At 38.9% G+C, this 15,996-nt stretch overlaps 1 protein-coding gene across 1 annotated transcript in view; it reads left to right on the top strand.

Annotated features, from left to right (window-relative positions):
- HHAT (hedgehog acyltransferase) overlaps positions 1–15,996 on the top strand; it is a 113,141-nt gene that overhangs the window by 79,848 nt on the left and 17,297 nt on the right. Inside the window, exon 9 of the mRNA XM_052806640.1 lies at positions 4,396–4,597. Within this exon, the coding sequence (XP_052662600.1) occupies positions 4,396–4,597 (202 nt within the window). The remainder of the gene's footprint in view (positions 1–4,395; positions 4,598–15,996) is intronic.

The following is a 15,996-nucleotide window of genomic DNA, read 5'->3' as shown; positions in this document are numbered from 1 at the left end:
CAAGCTCGTCTTTGACAGCCTGCCTAGAAATCTTCTCTGTTCTTTCACCTTCAAATTTCAACTTTGAAGTTTTGGCAGGGATTGATGTTTGATCCCCTAAGTTGATGTTTTATTTTTAAATACTCACCGAGCCTGCATTTTTTGATACTAAGCATCTTCCACAGGTCTAATCTTCCTGGCTGTAATTTTCATGGATCTTAAGGGGGACCAGTATTACCCATCCCTCTAAAATAACCTGGAGGGACATGACCAATTACTGTCCTCAAATCTACTTGCCTTAACATCCTTTTCTTTTTGCAAAATACTTTGTTGCTTTCCTTCATTTATCTGTCTGGCTCACTGACACCAAATAACTGTTGAGTTTTCTTTTTCTGTGAGTATGTGAATTAAGATGAAGTTGTTGCACATTGGCACTACGTTTTTCAGCTAAGTCCGCCTTCCTTGCACATCTACGGTAAATGTGTAATCTGCTTATGAGCTGTTAAGAAATTCTGCTACGAGGGTGTTCCTTTGAGTTGTGTTAGTCTGCCATGAGGACCCATGATTACTTTTATGTGCTAATAGTCCCTGAACTGGGGGTTTTGAGCTTCTTTGTGGATTTTCTGTGATTAGAGATGGGAATAGTCTTAAAAGCTGCATGGAAGCTTAAAAGGAGATATTTATGTAATGCTATTCTGCATATGGTGCAGCAGATCAGCATGCTGTACAGCAAGCTCTCCGTCTGTGTAAACCCTGAGTTTCTAATCGCAGTACAGAGGGCCTGTAGGATAGATTGCAGGTAAACGGTAGTATTGGTAAGAAGGAAAAAAGTTGGGAAGCATGCAGATATGTAAAACATCAAATTGTAGTAGCCATTTCCCCTTAATCTCTCTCTCTCCCTGCCTCCCTCCTTCCCTCCTCATGGATTTTGTTAGTGAACTGGAGGACAGAACAACTTCTCTAATGTACTGGAAGAGGCTCCTTTCCTTCCCCATACTGCTGGGGGGAGTGAGAGAGAGGCTGTGTGGGGCTTAGCTGTTGGCCAGGGTTAAACCACAACAAATCGTTAGTTATGAAGTGTGTGTTTGTGTTGTAAATGATAATACAGAAGTAATATGTTTTTTCTATCGTCTGGCTTAATAATACTATTCACTGGTTTATTCTCCCTCACACTTCAGTGTAAATGTAGCTTTCTGTAATCAAATGAGTACTCTTCTGTGTAAATACACAGGGAAAGTATTGAGAAATTAGATTCTAAACTACCACGATGCTCAAAAATAAGCAAAATGCATTTTTGCAGTGATGAGGGCTCTTGCGGTGGTTCTTTTGCAAGACAATTTTGGTTATATCAGAGAGGACAAAGTGCCTGGCATGGAGCCAGGATCTGCCCCTGGCTGCATGCTGAGTTTGCCTATTGCTTGTACGCAGGCCTGCCAATTTAAGAGTGTATGCACGTGGATATGATGTGCACATGGATGATGAGGTAGCAAATATTTCTTTTTTTCCTGGTGTGTCTGTAATGTAATAATGGATTTTTCACGAATTTTTCTGCATAAAAAAGCACAGGAACATACAGAATTGCTCTTCACACTGTTTGAGAGAAATGACTCGACATCCATCAGTCCTTTATACTTACTTTAAAATTGCCAGCAGGAACGCCCTGACAAGGGAAGGCAAGACCATGCAGTCTAAGGGCAGTTAGTGCCCTTGTGACAAAAAATGGCAGCCAGCCTTCTTTCCATTTTCTTATGGTAGCTAGCAGGGAAGGAAAGAAGTGTTGCTTTTTGCTTTGCATTTCTCCTCTGGGCAAGGAGGCAGACTCTCCACAGTACTGGAGGGGAAGGTAGAAGGGTTACTAAAGATTACGTGACTCCTTTTGGTTTCTGTCCTTCTTCAGGTAGGTCTTCACAAAGATAACACAAGTCCATTTTCAGTTGCACAATTGCCATGGGCCTCACTAGGAGCTAAAACTTCACTGGCCCCGAACATTCATCAGAATTATGAGTTATTGCTGCTCAATTATCTAGCTGCTGTTGTTAAACACTAAAAATCAGAAAATAGCCTGTTTTTCTCTGCACAGTAATCTGAAAGCCATTCAGGCCAAACTAAACTGAGCTGCGATTGCAAATGAACAAGCTGGTGCTGCTGGGCGATTCCTGGCAATGCGGGTGCCCATAGAGGCTGCCTGTGCTGACAAGATGGCTGATGCCTATACAACAGGTCTGTCTCAGTGCAGGGAAAGGGACTGTATGGAAACCCAGAGCTACTTCTGCAGTAAAAGCTACCTTTTGTGCCGTGGATTTAACCCAGGACCCTATAAGGTCAGCAGAAATGTTTCCTTAGGGCTTAGAGTAAGGTCTCATCAGGGAGATATGTCTCTGATGGTGTCTGGGTTACTTTTAAATGCTGTTTCAGTAAATGTACGACAGAGTGAGCATTGCTGAGAGTGGCGGGGCCGGCAGTATCCGGTTTCAGGCTCCTCTGGGTGAAGCCTTGCAAAACAAGGTACTGCCGTGCTGACAGGGGCATGGAGGTGCTGCTCTCAGCATTGCGGTTTGTCGGCTGCAGAGCCGGGCTGCCAGCCCTCCTCTAGCCAGCCTGCGAGGGAAACTGGTAATGACAATGGGCCCTGCCTAAAAAATAAAGCAATCAGCCTTTAAAAAGGGAGAGGGAGGGTGTTGGGAAAGTATGTCCTAAGAAGGGATGATCTGCTTTGGTCTTTCATTTCTGTAGTCCTTTGCGTAGAAGGAATTTTTCCGAAGCAGTGGGGTCTGTGGCTCTGCTCTCCTCACCCTCTGTGCCAGAGCCCTGCAGGGGATCCCCCAGGTTACAGACTGCCAAGATGTACTTCTCTGCTATTAGACTAATTGATTGCAATTGCAAGTATCTATTATTGCCACGCTGTTTCTTTATATATGTGAGGAGAAAAGACTAGACCCAAGAAAAACATAGAAAGGGGAGAGAGAAGGGAAAAAAAAAAAGTAAATAAAAACTGTTGATCTTAATTTCTGTTTATTTTCATATGCTTAGTAAAAAGCACACTTATACTGAAGGTTACTACAAATGTAATGAGATGTTTCCTGTAGCAGGTTGAAGTAAAAAGGTGTATTGATGTTATGCTTAGAGAGAATTTGGAGCATTTGAAGGTTGTTTTTTTTAACGACTTTTCTGTTTACCTTTTAATTACTTTCATCAGTTTATTTTACCCCGTTACCGTGTTCTCGTACTTCCTAAGATTAGGAATAAAGCGTTATGTTAATTTCCCTTTAAAATCTTTAAGCTAGTATTTATCTCTGAATGTAAAAACTGATCACCAGAGAGAAAAATTTCACTGCAAAAAATTTCCATGAATTACCTTAGCAAGTAGGAATGGTCTCAAATATGAGTACAGTGCGTCGTGTCGAAGGAATGACAGCTGAGGAGAACTGTCACCGGCAGTTCTCATATACCACTTCTCCTCACTGGTACCCAGGAACTGGATGGTGACTCTGTTGCCTGATGAGCTTCTTCAAAGTGTTGACAGAAATAGGTGCCTTTTTCAGATAAAGGCTGCCCAGTGGCCATGCCTGACTTGGAAAATGCCAGGAGTGGATGTAACTCTCTAGGCAGGAAGGAAGTGAAGTGACCCAGAAAACAGTGTCAGTTTTCAGAATCCCATTGCTTCTGGTATTTTTACTGAACAAGCACTGCTTTCTGGACACTTATAAGCATCAATTAAAGACTAAGGTTCTGACTCCTGGATTCAGTTTAAATACGGAATATCATTGCATGCAGGGTCCTTCATAAAGGCTTTGGGGAGTTTTTTGGTACGTGTGCTCTGAAGGTCGTTAGGCAGACATGATCCTGAGAGTATAATACAAGAACCAGATAGGGAATATTTTCAGCTCATGTAACTTTTAATGAAAGATTTAAAAAGAAAGAAATTATAAGCTTTTAAAAATAAAACATGTTTGCATGTGTCTACATTTTGACAAATGGAAAACATTCTATGGGTTATGACTATGTATGACTTTATATAATGTTTTAAATTTTTTTAAGAGTCTTACAATTTAAATTCACATGAAGATTACATGTAATTTCTGTGTATATAAGTTGACTTACAACTACTGCAGTTTAAAAAAACCTGAATATTTGACTTTAGCAATTTTGAGAATATAGTTTATGCTGTATATTTGCCTAATGCAGAGTTCCCATGACCGCAAAATTATCATCTTGCCAAATGGTACATGCACATACTTCATGAAGTAGTGTACAGCTTTTCAGAAACTAGGGCAAGCTCTGTAAATAGAGAACGTCAGGTAATTATTCAGACTCTTTTTTATGCCACAAAATAAAAAATTTGTTCTGTAGTGGATGTTTTTCTGAGATTACTGTGAAATCTCTAATGATGTTGCTTATCTGTCATTTCACCTACAGATACATTTATGTTCCGATGGGAGGATCTCAGTCCAGTCTGCTGGGAACACTCTTTTCCACAGCCCTCACTTTTGCCTTTGTAAGCTATTGGCATGGAGGACAGAGTTATCTGTGGTACTGGGGTGCACTTAATTGGCTTGGAGTAATTACGGAAAATGGCGTCAAGAGGATACTTTCTGTTTCACTTATTCAAGAGTTAATTGTAAGTGGAATCTGTCTTCATTTCTTCTTATTTCCTGGCTCCATGCTCATCTGAAGTTCCTGGTTACTAATTTGGTTTAATCTAGATTGAAAGTTGTGGATAACAGATAAGAGTTAGCATTCCCTTGCCCACCCTCCAGTATTTGAGGTAAGCCATACAACTAGAATTTTGCAAAGTATCAGGAAAGCAAACACTGAAATATGCATGGTCTTAAAAGTTTCCTCTGCAGTCCTAGAGTAAGCGACTGCTTGTCATGTTGTATATGCCTGAACAGAAGCCAGTTTTAACATTTGTGTTCTGATTTCACTCAGGATGGCCTTAAAATATTAATCTTCACTAAAATTAGGAGTGTATATTTCTAACCATGTGTTTCCTGGACAAATCCATGTGTAGCAGCTGCTTGCATCTGGGAACAAGTTTACACTGGGAAATTTTATGCCACTAAAGAGCCAAGTAAAGAAAATACCCTCTTGCTTTGAAGACCTTATACTTTTGACCTTCATACTGTAATTTCCAAAGGACAAAATTCTTTGACATGCAATCATATGCAAAAAGCACTATTTTAATTGTGATGGTCATTTTAGTCTGCAGGTTTGCTTACTATTAAATCCTAAATCTTCTAATAACTGTTTGTAAGAACAAATAATTCTGATGTCTTGCTTCCTTAATAGTGATGAGCGCACAGAATTTGTACTCCTATATAATGTTGTGGTGGTGGTGACTCACTCTGCAGCCTGATGAAGTCCTGATGCTCAAGTAATTATGCTTGTTCTTCATCCCACCCATCTCAATTTTCACTGTTGTGGCATCCCATGTGTGGCAACTAATACAGCTAAGTAATTTAGCAGCCAATAACAGCCAGTGCTACCTTATATCATCCAACTGTGAATTCACTGATAGTCTGGAAGCAGCTTTTTTCCTTCCTAGAGAATGAGTTTATCAGATCCATTAATCCTTCCTCTAGGGTGAAACTGAGCTTCACTATCTGACCAGCTGCATATGTCTGTCTCTGGACTGGAAGACAACATATTTATTTAGGCATCCAGCTGTATGAGGAAATACAAATGTAGGGGCTTTTTGTATTTGCTGTCACTGTATTAGAAATTTTAAAAGAACTCTTAAGAAATTAAGTGCTTAAATACCCTAGAAATGATAAGGACACGGCATTATGAAGGTGGGTTATATGTGTTGGATTAATTTCTAACATGTAGTTCTAATTATAGTTAACCGATGCTGGCAGTAGGGTTCTTTTTTGCATAAATTAACTCTCTAACAATGAACAAAGTGCATTTTACCCCTTTCCTCCCCTTTGTTTTCATCCAGTGTTTTTAAAGGCCTATCCAATGTCTTCCATGTCTCCCTTGTTTTCCATTCCTGTTTGGAAACATGGCTGCAGACCTTCCTTAGAAGACACTGTCACATCTTCCCCTGAAATATTTCTGAAGGCAACATTTTTAATATGAATAGTTTTGGCATCTGAATTAGTGCATTAGGCAGATCTTGCTGCATTTGGTTATGGCTGAGTCATGCTTTGCCTTGTGCCTTGAAGGTTTCTCTACAACAACATGAGCTTCAGTCTTTGCAAACTACCCCTCATTGCTGTCTCCTCACTCTTCTAACAAACTTCCATTTTCTTCTTGAACACTGAGACTGGAGAGCAGACGAGTAGTTGGACTTTGATCCTTCCTTATCAAGGGGTGGAGGGATGTGACATTCTCTAAGAGGTATCACTTACATTTAAAATGAAGTGCAAATTCCCTAATGCCCTGTATAAACTTCCTTATTTCCCTTGTAATCTGGCTTTTGGAAGCATTCCTATAATCCTGCCTCAGCGAGAGGTGTGCTGTAAGCCTTGTCACCGTAGCCTTGAGAACCCTGTTCTGGGGGATGGGTTTTTTCACTTAAATTTCATCTGTTGACAAGCTGAAATCGTTTGCATTCTTGTACTTCACTCACTTGCTACGTTGGCTCTTGAAGGCTATTTTTGAAAAGGAAAGTTTATTTTTGTCCCCAGAATAGCAGATGAGTTTCTGAAAAAATACAAAGCATAGGTTTATGGGTTTTTTTAACCCGTTCTATTTACCCAACCTCCTCATATATTGTTGTTAAAGTTGAGTTATATAATTCAGTTGAGCAGAAGGTGTTTAATTAGTAAAATACTAAAAAAACCCTTGAAGAATAAGTTGAATTTTAATTCTGCTCTGTTTTTAAAATTGAATTGATCACAAAGAATAAGAATTATATCAAAACTGCCTCCCCTTTTCCCCCCCTTTGCTCCCCAATATATTCCCCCCTATATTGTCTAAATTCTCTTGCAAAAGAAAGGTTTAGAAATCTAAATAAAGCACATTTGACTCTCATCCTTCACTGAATCCTTGTGCTGACTAAGAATATATATAAAAAGAAAGCAGATTTTTATGGTAGTTTAATTCTCAGCACTTGAAACCTAAGCGCAATATGGGTAAATAACGCTTTTGTAGCAGTCTGAGAGGTTTTAAATGTCGTCTCAGGCATATTGAACTAAAATGAACAAAGAAGCATTACTTGTGAGAAGTAAAATCAGCATATAAACAAATATGTACTAAAATTGGTAAATTTCCTGACCTGAAAAACTGGATCTGAAACTTTTCATTTGTACTGGTTGCAAACCGGTATGGCTTCCTGATTTCAGCTCTAAAAGAGCTGATGCTCCTTCTTACGTACTTTTCAGCTTACACTGCTCTGAACTTTCATGTTTCAGTGACCTGTGTTGTGAGAAGTTATATATGTATCTTTTTTTCCCCTAGAGGTTACTTGTTAGATATCAGTAAATTAGAACTGAATTAAGTAATACTGTCTTTTCATTAAAACACTGTATATAAAACAACAATAAATGCTATGCATCATAAGCTAGGGCAATCTGGGAACTTTATATTAAACTGGAGAAGTTTCATTGTGTTTTTATCAGGGTTTTTTTTACTTTTTCAGGAGATATTTAGGCCCATTCTGAGCAAGGTAGTGCTTTGTTTCACTGATTCTGTATTAATTTCTTACAAATGAACAGAGACTCCAGTAGTAACTTGTTCAAGATCAATGACAGAATTTGTATTGACTTTTAATAAATAATGTGTCCGATTTCTGAAAGAAAATGCTAATGGCTATCATTCCTCCAGTGATATAAATATTTTCCCTCCTCATTTTTCCTTAAGGAAAACAAGATATAGATCTATAGAAGAAATTAGATCTTGGTATAAAAATAGATAGATTTAAACCTTAGAATAGCTGACAACATCTTTAAATCAATGGATTTTTAAAAAAGAAATATTTGGAAATCATGCAAAAGAAGATGTAGCAAAGGGGGTAAAGTTGGCAGATTGTTAAAATTAATGTTTTAATCTCAATTGAAACAGCAACATTTATCTTCTTATTCTTTTGTAAAGTGAAAACTTATCATTGAGTCTAGTAAGAATTTTTTAAATTGAGACATAAAGGTCTCTTCTAAAAATCATGCTATGATGAATTTCTAGTTTAAGATCTTATTTCTAGCTTTATTTAGTAAGAAACTAAATACACTATAAACAATTTGAGAAACCAACTAATTTTAAGCATGGCTTATTTTAAAGTAATTTGTACTATCCTTGTAAGTGTTTTGTTTTTTTAAAGTATAAAATAGTTTGATTTCTACATTTTCATTTATGACTGTAACGAGGTGCACTAATTAGATCCATTTCAGTACACTGTAATTGCCTTCCCAACCACCCTTTGCAAAAGGGGAAATATTTTGTATGATGTCCAATTTTTTGTTAGTGTGTTAGATTAGGTTTGGTTAGTGTGTTAGATATTCCCCCCCCCCCCCCCCCCCCCCCAAGAATGAACTCCATGTTTGTCTCTATAGTTAAAATATCGCCATTGTTTTGGGTACCAGAGATGTGGTCAATGATAATTGGCATCCTCAGCTTCACAGAGAACAGAATTTTAGACGTATTTCAAAAAGTTGAGTGTGGTGAGGGGTTTTTATCCATTTTTTTCTCTGTTTAATTTTTTTTGCCCTGTTTCTTCTGCTAGGTGCATTAAAATTTCTACAGTTATAATAAGTAAGTTAGGCATTATGCAATGATCCTGCAGACAGCTAGTGTGGAGCTTGGAAAGGTACTGACTGGTCAGCCTGACCTCTGGGCTGTGGTTCGACAGGGAATTAAGCTGATCTAACAGCTCACTGCTTGCTGTTAAGGGGGGAAAGGTTTAATTTTCCTTTCCTCCCTTCCTTGCAGTCTCACCACTTTGTCTTCTGCATGCCTTCCTGCTGGAATCTTTGCTGCGCTGACCTAGCTCTTTATCCCAGCAGAAAGCTTTACTTCCACTGGTTATTTTATTGCTAGATGATTTGTCTCATGGAGAGGAATCTGAAAAGCACCCAAAGCAGTAGAAACCAATTGGGTTCTTCTGCAGTAATTACTCAGCCCAAATTCAGCCTAGCCAAGACAAAGATTCCTGTGAATTTCACAACCATGTCCTATATACATCGAGCAAATGTACAACTATCTGCTTTAATGACAGAATTTCTTTTTGCAAGTATAACTCACTTTAAACTGCTGTGAGATAACTGTAAAACTTCCTTCTGCAGCTGAGGCAAGATCAGACCAAATGTTAGGAACTTGTTCAAGGGAAGTATGTTTGTTGACCACCTTGCAAGATTAGACCTTTAATAAGATCTCTGTAATAAATAAAGATTCTTCTCAGCTGTTCTTCAGCACACACTAGGCTTTGATCTTTATTTTGCTTCATTTGATGGTAAGAGTATTTATATCACTGGTTTGCTAATGTCAAGCCTGTCTGGCCTTTTATTTTTTAATAATAGTTTTCTGTAATTCATACATATTTTTATTGCAACGTGGTGATTCAATTAAGTGGCAAGCATTGCCAATGATAGTTTCTTCGTAACCTTTTTATATGCTTGCTGTAGACTGCTGTTGGGTTTGTCACTTCACTCTCTGAGAATCTGTAAGAACGTAAGGTGGGGTAGCTGAACAAAGTCCCTTAGTGAGACTTACTCTCTAGTGCAGAATTGGTTTTTGATATATAAGTATCACCCGTAATGTCAAAGCCCAGACCAGTGGATGGGGCTTGCCCCCTACCCTCCACCCCAACCTTGAGTTCAGCCATATCATTGCTCTAACCAGAAATCTCTACTATCCAAAGTAGATGTACTCTGACTCAAAAATTAATGGAAACTCCTTTCCCTAGATGTGAACATTAGCCAGGGCAGACTTGTGACAACTGGTCTTTGTGTATGGTACCTAGAAGGAGCAAGCTTAGTTATTGAGGTGCTGTTTTGTACTGAGCTGCTGAATGACCATCAAAGGTGAATATGGGCTGGCTGATGCATCCTAGGGTTTTTCCACTGACTTTTAGCTTTGCCAACAATAATTCTGAGTCAAGTAATTCTTGCCATGTTTCGGCTTTTGCTTGATTTTATTTTTTTCTCTCTTCTCCACACTCTTGTTAAGGGTTCATTTGTCTTCACGAAAGTGGATCCCAAAACATTTGAGAGACCTGCTAAAAATGCACACACACAGACACACACTTGCACTCTGACTCTGGTTTTCTTTACTGAGGGAGCTTCTTGTCTCAGACTCAGTAACAAAGACTGAAAATCTAGGAGGTGTTGTTTTGTGTGAGGGACAAGCATATGCAATATGATACAGGCTTTTATATGGTGAATGACAAAAGCGTCTGCAGTAAGATTTCAGAGATGACATTCTATTGTTTCGTACCCTTTGAGTACAAGCATCCATTTTTTGTCAAATCCATGCAAGAAATATTTTTGATGCCAGCAGTGCAGAAACTGTTGTGATTTTCCATCTGTCTTTAACCAGATGATTGCTGCTCTGCTTCAGACCATAATGTCAGCTGGGAAGCTGGTTGCATAGCTGCTCAGTTGTCATAACAAAAAAATGTTTCTCCCACCTACCAGCATTACTTCCTCTTCTGTTTTGGAGACACCAGGCAGTTTTCTGGTGCTCAGGCCATAATGCAGTTTGAAAAGCAAGTAAATCATGCTACGGGGTGAAAACAAGGTAAAAAGTGATGCTGCTTATGTGCTGCTTTGTTACTGTTATATGAATATAACAACAGCCTCCCTCTGTTGTTTACCTCAAAAATTAGTCCAGACAATAGATGTCAGCAGTTATGGAAATACAAGTTAAAGTACCAAGTAGTGGTTGTACTCTTGTCTTTCCGCTATGCCTTGAGCTACAGAAGCTTGCCACAGGGAAAGCCAGGTCTGTATTTCCTGAGAGTGTTTATCAGATGTCTCCATGGGGATTATTACTGTGTATTATTTATTTGTTAGCAGGTTCACAGTGGCAATGTGGGAGGGCCATAAAGGCAGGACCAAAATATAGCACTAATGATTGGTGAAGTTAGATCTTTTCCTAATTTGATTGCAATTTAAAAGGTAAAAATGTTAAAATGTGGATGAGGGAACCAGAAGAACAAAAATAAGGATGTCAAGGACCTGGACACAGAGGAAAGTGCATGGCTTTCTTGACCTGTCCTCCTTGGTGAGAGCTGAGACACATTTATAGGACTATATACGCTGCCATTACTTGGTTAAATTCCCAGCTTTAAACATAAAACAGAAAAGAGGATGGTGCATTTCAATGCTGTTCATTTTGCACTTTTCATGAGCTGCCACTTTAAAAAAAAAAAAAAAATGTTTGGGCAGGTTCTTTGAGGGTGAAGAGTAAGTGTAGGAGCAAGTATAGAAATTTACTTCTGTGTATGTGAAACTTTCACACATGCATCTGTAAGTGTAGTGCATACATACAAGCTGGTAGGAGGCTTTCTTCAAACAGAAGTGGGGGTTGGCTGTTTGCTGAGAGATGCTATAAATGTAGATCTTTTGGAAAATCTAAAAATGAACTGGTGCTAGTGCAAGACAACATTTTGTTGAGTGAATATTTAGTAAGACATCAATAGAGAAGATGAGTATCTTATACTATATATAGCATTTATTCCTAAATTCAGAAACAAGTTCTATTTGTGAAAATAGATCTTAAGTGACAGCTGCTTGATTGTAATTGTGTGGTCCTCTTTTTATAGGAGCGATGTAGAGAATTATAGGTTATTTGCATCATCCTGTCTCTTGGAAAAACGTTGTCAGTTCCCACCTTCATGTGTGAACCTTCCAGGAGCTAATTTTTACCTTTGCTTTGGAAGGAAAGTATATACCTTGAAAAGAAACAGGAGGTGACCTCAGGCCACAGTTCAGCTTGGGGAGAAGGGAGGGAACAACTGCAAGAAAAAGAAAATGCCAGAAAAATAAAGCAAAGTAAGGGGGACTGGTTCTGGGTTAGAGCTAGATGAAGAATGGAGCAAACAGGAATGATTGCCATGATTACTGAAGGGTACAGTATATGTTGATTGGAGATTAAATTTATTCTTCCATTTGGTGTGGCAGTTGTGCTACCAGATCTTATTCATCAACATCTCATTCACTTTCCGCTTGCAGGCCCGTTCCTTATCTTGTTACTGTTCTAGCTCTGGGGATTCCACAATTTCTTTTGGATTATTTCATAAATGGATATTTTGCATGTATATTCAACCAGAATTCTTTATTTTTGTTGCTTTTCTGTTCTGTGGTACAGTCTCCACTCTTACCCTATTCAACATCTGTCCCTCTGCTTCAGAGTGCAGGAGCAGGTACTGACATGTCAGCCTTTCATCAGCTGCCTTTCCCTTGCTCCTGCTGCTCTTTGAGCCTAACTTCTACCAACATTGATGAGCATGTATAGTCCCTCCCTTCATTTCTGCAGTCTCCCAAACATACTTGTCACGATTACCCATTGACAATGTGTATTAACAAACATTTTCAGAAGTTGCCCCACTGCTTGGACCCAACCCATCTTCATTTCTACTGCCCGCTTTAAAAATCAAATAAATTGACATTCTGTTTGGCAGAGCTTTGTCACAATTTTCAGCCTTTCCTCCATCCCATCTGCTCCCCCAGCTGCTCAGTCACACCCTGCCCTCCATTTTCAGTGCACCTAACTGCAGATAGATAAAATAGCCGTAACTCTTAGTCAGGATGTGTTGCTTCCCTTCCCACCATCCCATCTGTTCCTCGCTCTCTTTCAGCTTTTCACCCATGCACTTGTTTTTATGCTGTCCTGTTATTTTTGGCAAATGGCTGCATTGCAGATGACCCAGATTCAAGGGATGTATTGAGGTGTTCACTCTTGTGGTAATGGGTTGATTACCAGGGTTCAGGGATAGACAATGAAGAGTTGGCCTGTCATTTATTTATCTAAGAACATTTTCTAAAAGAAAGCACTTAAAAGGACTTTTAAGATTGACTGGGTGGTCTCTCTTGCTTCTGTAGAGAAGTAAACAAATTTGGGCCTTACTCTTCAGTTGTGATGCAATTGGAGGTGAAAACCAAAGTTCAGATCCTTAAATTGCGCTGGTAAAAGGAACTCCAGCAAGCAATTTGAGTTTTTTCCCAAGCATTTTCCTGATAGGGATAATGGCACCACCTTTGTCCCTCCTGTACTGCAGCAACTTTACCCACAAACTTGTTTACCTATCCGTCACCCCCCCTCAAATCCTTGCAAACCCTATATAACAGACCATTGCAAAGAATATTTAATTTAGTTTTTGTGACGTAAAGATGAGTCAACTTTACATTAGCTTTTAAGCATTGCTTCTCTAGTGAAAACCTTCAAGAAATTGAAGGGATGGAGCTTTAATAACTGTAGAAAGCACACTTACTCCCCTTTCATGTATTAGGGGAGGCACTGAAAGATAATGCAGGACTAGGTGTTATATTCATGGTAGTTAATTTGCTTGATTTCTTCAACATAACAAATAGTGCAGTTTGTGTATCTTATTTTAAAATTATTATGGATAAGTTGGCTGATAGGTTTAAGTGGGAGAGGATGAAATCCGTAGAACAGATAGTAATTAAATGTTTAAAAAAACCCAACTCTTCTAAAAATTGTACTAGATTATTTCAACCCTTTAAAAACCAAAGGCAGATGAAAATAGAATAATGTAATTTGTAGTGTTGCAGTTTGTAGTATCAAGCACATGTTTCATGTCACTCTGGCCAATAGTATCTGACAGTCTTATTCCATAGTGCATATGTTCCCATAAGAAATATTCAACTGCTTCTCCAATCTTACCATACGCTCTTATTTTGCCACATGCTTGGATTATCAAGTCTCTGGAAGGGTAGTTCAAAAAGAAATAAGTGTTGTGAATCTGTTTTACTCCATGAAGATGGATGCTTGTTTAAATTGCAGTGAATTTAATTCCCTTACATGGGACTTGTTAAAGTATTTTTAGTATAAGCAAGCTTGATAACGTCACTGACTTTATGTAGAAGTTTTCTTTACTCTGTCCCAGAGCACTATATAAATGAGATGGTTGCAAATGCAGCACGCGTATATATTTTCCATCTTCTGAGCCCTTGCCAAGAAGTTACCAGCTAAAGTCTGTCAGGGTAGGCTTCTTGCCACATGTAACCCTGTCATCAGGCTGGGTTTGCAGTGTGGTGGAAAACATGCACCCAGTTCCTGAGCCCTCCCTAAAACAGCGTGATGCATGTGACCTGCTCCCAGAACAAGCTACTGCAAATGGATTCAGCAGCCCTCTGAATAATGAGCATTTGGGACATGCCAAATCACCATGGTGCCACCACTGTTGCTAGAAAAAATTTAAGAATGGTTGCTGTAGGAAGGTGTAGGATTGGGTCACTGATAAAATACTGGGGAATATATTTCTGTAAAAGATGACTTCAGCGTGATGTTTTGTATAGGACTCTGCCTAGTTTTAACTGCTGTACCGAATTCAGTCTTGAGTGTCTCCTGAGCTTCCACATGGGAGGGTTGATGACTTAGGCTGGTCAATATTCCCCAAGGTATTTTCTCTGTTGTTGGCTAGCTAGAAGGTGTAAATGCATTTAGGAAAAATACTTCTGGACCCTCAATTTCATCTCTCCATGCCATTCAGTAATATCGTTGTACACAGTCCTGTAAATCAGTGAAAATGCAAACTTATTGTTGATTACCTCTAACTTGCCTTAGAGAGAAGTTCTTTTAAATGATGCTCTGCTGTCTGAAGCCACTTCTCCTGCCACGTTTGTTTCATGCTCGTAGTGGTGTAATTATCTTGTAAAGTAAATGAAATGAGTATTTTCTCTCACATCCTCTATAACTTCAAACTTCCAACTTGTCCTTCAACTGGACTCTTAATTCTAACCTAAATGATCTATTCTGGTGTGGGTTGTTCTTCATAAGCTATCTTTTCAAGAAACAACCATTATACAAGCTTCCTATTTCTGGCTTGGTTTTAGCTTAGGGGCTAAATGTGACATGCATGTGTAACTGGAAATAGATTTTGGAATGGGAATGTTTGGACCATGCAAATCCTTTTCACGCCTGTAGTCTTCCACCCCTCTCGAACACATACACAGATTTACTTTTCAAGGCACCCCACTACATGATAGTGTCATTTATTTTTGTAAGATGACTGAGAAGGCCCAGTTGAGAGAGATCTGATGGTAGCAAATTTTGCTAGACCCAACAATGTGCAGAGAGGTTTTTCCCAACATTTGACAAAAATGTCTGAGGCTGGTCTTCATTTACAGCAGAAATTGGATTGGAATATTAACCCAAACTGTTCAGTTCCAGGAAGGTGGCCTGAGGCAACCTTTAAGTCACCTCCTATGTCATGCTGCATGCCTTTGGACTGAGTATCTTGACAATATATATATTTATTTTGTGTAGTTTAAATGCTACAGTCCATTTATTTCACAGTGTGTGGTGGTGGTGGTGATTACTAGAAGTATGATGAAGTATTGATGTGAGGTTACAAGTAAGATGGAGCATTGAGGAAGGACGCAACTACAAGGGTTGCAGCCAGGCATCCATGGTTTCATTGTCGTTTTAACACTAGGCGCTCTTTTGCCCCTCTATGTTCTAGCTGTATTTCCAACAGGACAAGAGGAGATAGAAAGAGACAGCAGTAAAATCCAGAGAAACACCACAAATTCGTATCAGCTGCTTGTATTGTTGCAATGGAATGTATTGATAAAAGCATTAAATAGCATAATGAAGAGTTGTGGGTGTGGAGGTTTTTTAATTTTGTCTGATGAAAACATCTTGCTGTATATTCAGAAAAATCCATGTGCTGGTAGATATTTAGATCACAAATGTTATTACGGATTATGTAGACCAGCCTCAGTCCTTTTTCATGCATAAATTAATGCTTCCATTGTATTAATTTGAGCACAATAGCTGCTCAGGTACTGTCATAGTTAGCTTTTTCTAGCTGACATGAGATGTTTAAAGAACGTTTTATTTTTTTACCTTCATTGCAGCTGGGTAAAAGCTGCATTGACATCAAAGACTCTCAGG

Source organism: Harpia harpyja, chromosome 13, assembly GCF_026419915.1.
Source record: "Harpia harpyja isolate bHarHar1 chromosome 13, bHarHar1 primary haplotype, whole genome shotgun sequence".
Lineage (NCBI taxonomy): Eukaryota > Metazoa > Chordata > Aves > Accipitriformes > Accipitridae > Harpia > Harpia harpyja.
This window is presented reverse-complemented; position numbering and strand designations above follow the sequence as displayed.